General features: G+C 47.3%; 1 protein-coding gene across 1 annotated transcript in view; it reads left to right on the forward strand.

The window, feature by feature from the left end:
- The window catches only part of LOC105524044 (leucine-rich repeats and immunoglobulin-like domains protein 1), a gene marked incomplete at its 5' end in the record, with an annotated part of 113,240 nt that overhangs the window by 93,813 nt on the left and 17,279 nt on the right, over positions 1–2,148 (forward strand). Inside the window, 1 exon segment of the mRNA XM_011959136.1 lies at positions 1,637–1,951. Coding sequence (XP_011814526.1) covers positions 1,637–1,951 — 315 coding nt within the window.

A 2,148-nucleotide genomic window follows, 5' to 3' on the forward strand; every position in this document is an offset into this window, starting at 1 on the left:
TTTTTGGTATTTTTAGTAGAGATGGGGTTTCACCATGTTAGCCAGGATGGTCTTGATCTCCTGACCTCATGATCTGCCTGCCTCAACCTCCCAAAGTACTGGGATTACAGGTGTGAGTCACCACACCTGGCCACTATCCTTCGATTTTTTTCAGACATGGTTTCGCTGAGGTGTTTGAACATGCCTGTAATTGCAGATTTAAAAAGTTTATTTAGTGAGTCTAAGTCTGGGCTCCCTCGGAGAGTTTCTGTTGACTGCTTTTTTCCTGTTTGAGTGTTTCATAATATTTTGTTGAAAATTGGGCATTTAAAATAAAATAATGTGGCAACTCTGGAAATTGGATATTCCCCTTCTTCTCCCCCAGGATTTGCTGCTGTTGCTGTTTATTGTTACAGCTTGCCTAGTGACTTTTCCTGGACAAAAGCTGTAAAGTCTGTCCCCCTAAGTCCCTGCTTGTTTAGTTTAGTGGTTAGCTAATGGTTGGACAGAAAAGTCCTTGTCACCACAACCACTGCCTCCTATCCTTTACTGACGGCTTGTGTTTGTGTTGGGGTGTGCCGTCTACTTTGTATTTGTGTAGACAGTCATGCTCAGCCACAGGTAAGAAATGAGGACCCCCTCAGGTCTTTCCTGGGCATGCACATGGCCTTGCACCCGCATGTGGCTGTCTAGATCCCCAGGAACGTATTGGACCTTTTCAAAGCCCACCATCAACATCGTATTCCCCACATTTTCCTTTATAGGTTTTTGGCCAGCTGCTTGTTTGCCCCATGGGTGTTGTCCACTCAGACAGCCGCACTGGTAAACAGTGGCTACTGATTGTTGTGGTCATGTGCCCTGGGGCTAGGGCTTCTCCTGCTGGGCAAACTAGATCAGGACAAATAAATGCAAATCCTGTGAATGGGGCTTTCCAGGTTGCTGCCAGATAGGTCACATAGTGTCAGTTCTGGAGATGGGGCTTTTGGGGAACCCATTCTGACCCTTCAGTGGTTGCTAGGCTGCTGAGTTTCAAGGCTACCATGGAGCTGGGGAGATAAGACAATGGGGCTTAGGATAAGTTAAAACACCAAAAAGCTCACATTTCTTACTGAGATGTTGCCATTTTCTTGAATCAACACTCCATGGATTGTTGTAGGCCTTTGGTTTTCCAGAATTCTGAAAAAGTTGCTTTTGACCATTTTTCCAGGTGTTTTCATTATTTTAATGGAGGTGCAGATTTTTGGAGATCCTTATTCTGGCATTTTGGAAGTGTTTCACACCCCCTCCTTTTGGAGTAAGGTTTGTGGATAAGATCTCTGCAGCCTTGACCAGTGATGCCTGACTCTGTTTTCTGTGAAAGTCAGCAGGCAGAGCCAGTTGTCTTGAGGAAACTGCCAGCTGGCTGGTTTGAGAACTGAGAAGTGGTGGGTTAATTTCCAATCAAGGAGTTGATCAGTACTCACAGACTTACAATTAAGATGAGGTCAGATATCCATGGTGCAACTCTTATGGCCTCTGGTGGGGCTGAGGATGCACAGCGACCTCTAGCTCTGGTTCTGGATTGGTGTCTGAGTCAGTTTCTTGTTAGCATGAACAGCAGCTGGCTCCTGTGTGTACTAAGAACCCGGTGCCTTACAGTTGACCCTTCTCTCCCCAGATGACTTCCTGAAGCCACAGATCATCACCCAGCCAGAAACAACCATGGCTGTGGTGGGCGAGGACATCCAGTTCACGTGCTCAGCAGCCAGCAGCAGCAGCTCCCCCACGACCTTTGCCTGGAAGAAGGACAATGAAGTCCTGAGCAACGCAGACGTGGAAAACTTTGTCCACGCGCAGGACGGGAAAGTGCTGAAGTACACCACCATCCTGCACCTCCGCGAGGTCACTTTTGGGCACGAGGGCCGCTACCAATGTGTCATCACCAACCACTTTGGCTCCACTTACTCACAGAAGGCCAGGCTCACCGTGAATGGTATGGGAACACCATCTTTCTCTGTTACAGTGCCAGAATCCTACATACCACACTCCTGATTGCCCTTTCAGCTTTCCATGTAGAGATGACTGAGACAGGACACAGACATGCTTCTCTGGGGCACTATTAAATCATACTGTTGCCTGGGTTTGTGCTAGAGCAAGTTTTGCAGATTTCAAGGGTTATTCTCAATGAGT

This window comes from Colobus angolensis, unplaced genomic scaffold (genome assembly GCF_000951035.1).
Source record: "Colobus angolensis palliatus isolate OR3802 unplaced genomic scaffold, Cang.pa_1.0 Scaffold482, whole genome shotgun sequence".
Lineage (NCBI taxonomy): Eukaryota > Metazoa > Chordata > Mammalia > Primates > Cercopithecidae > Colobus > Colobus angolensis.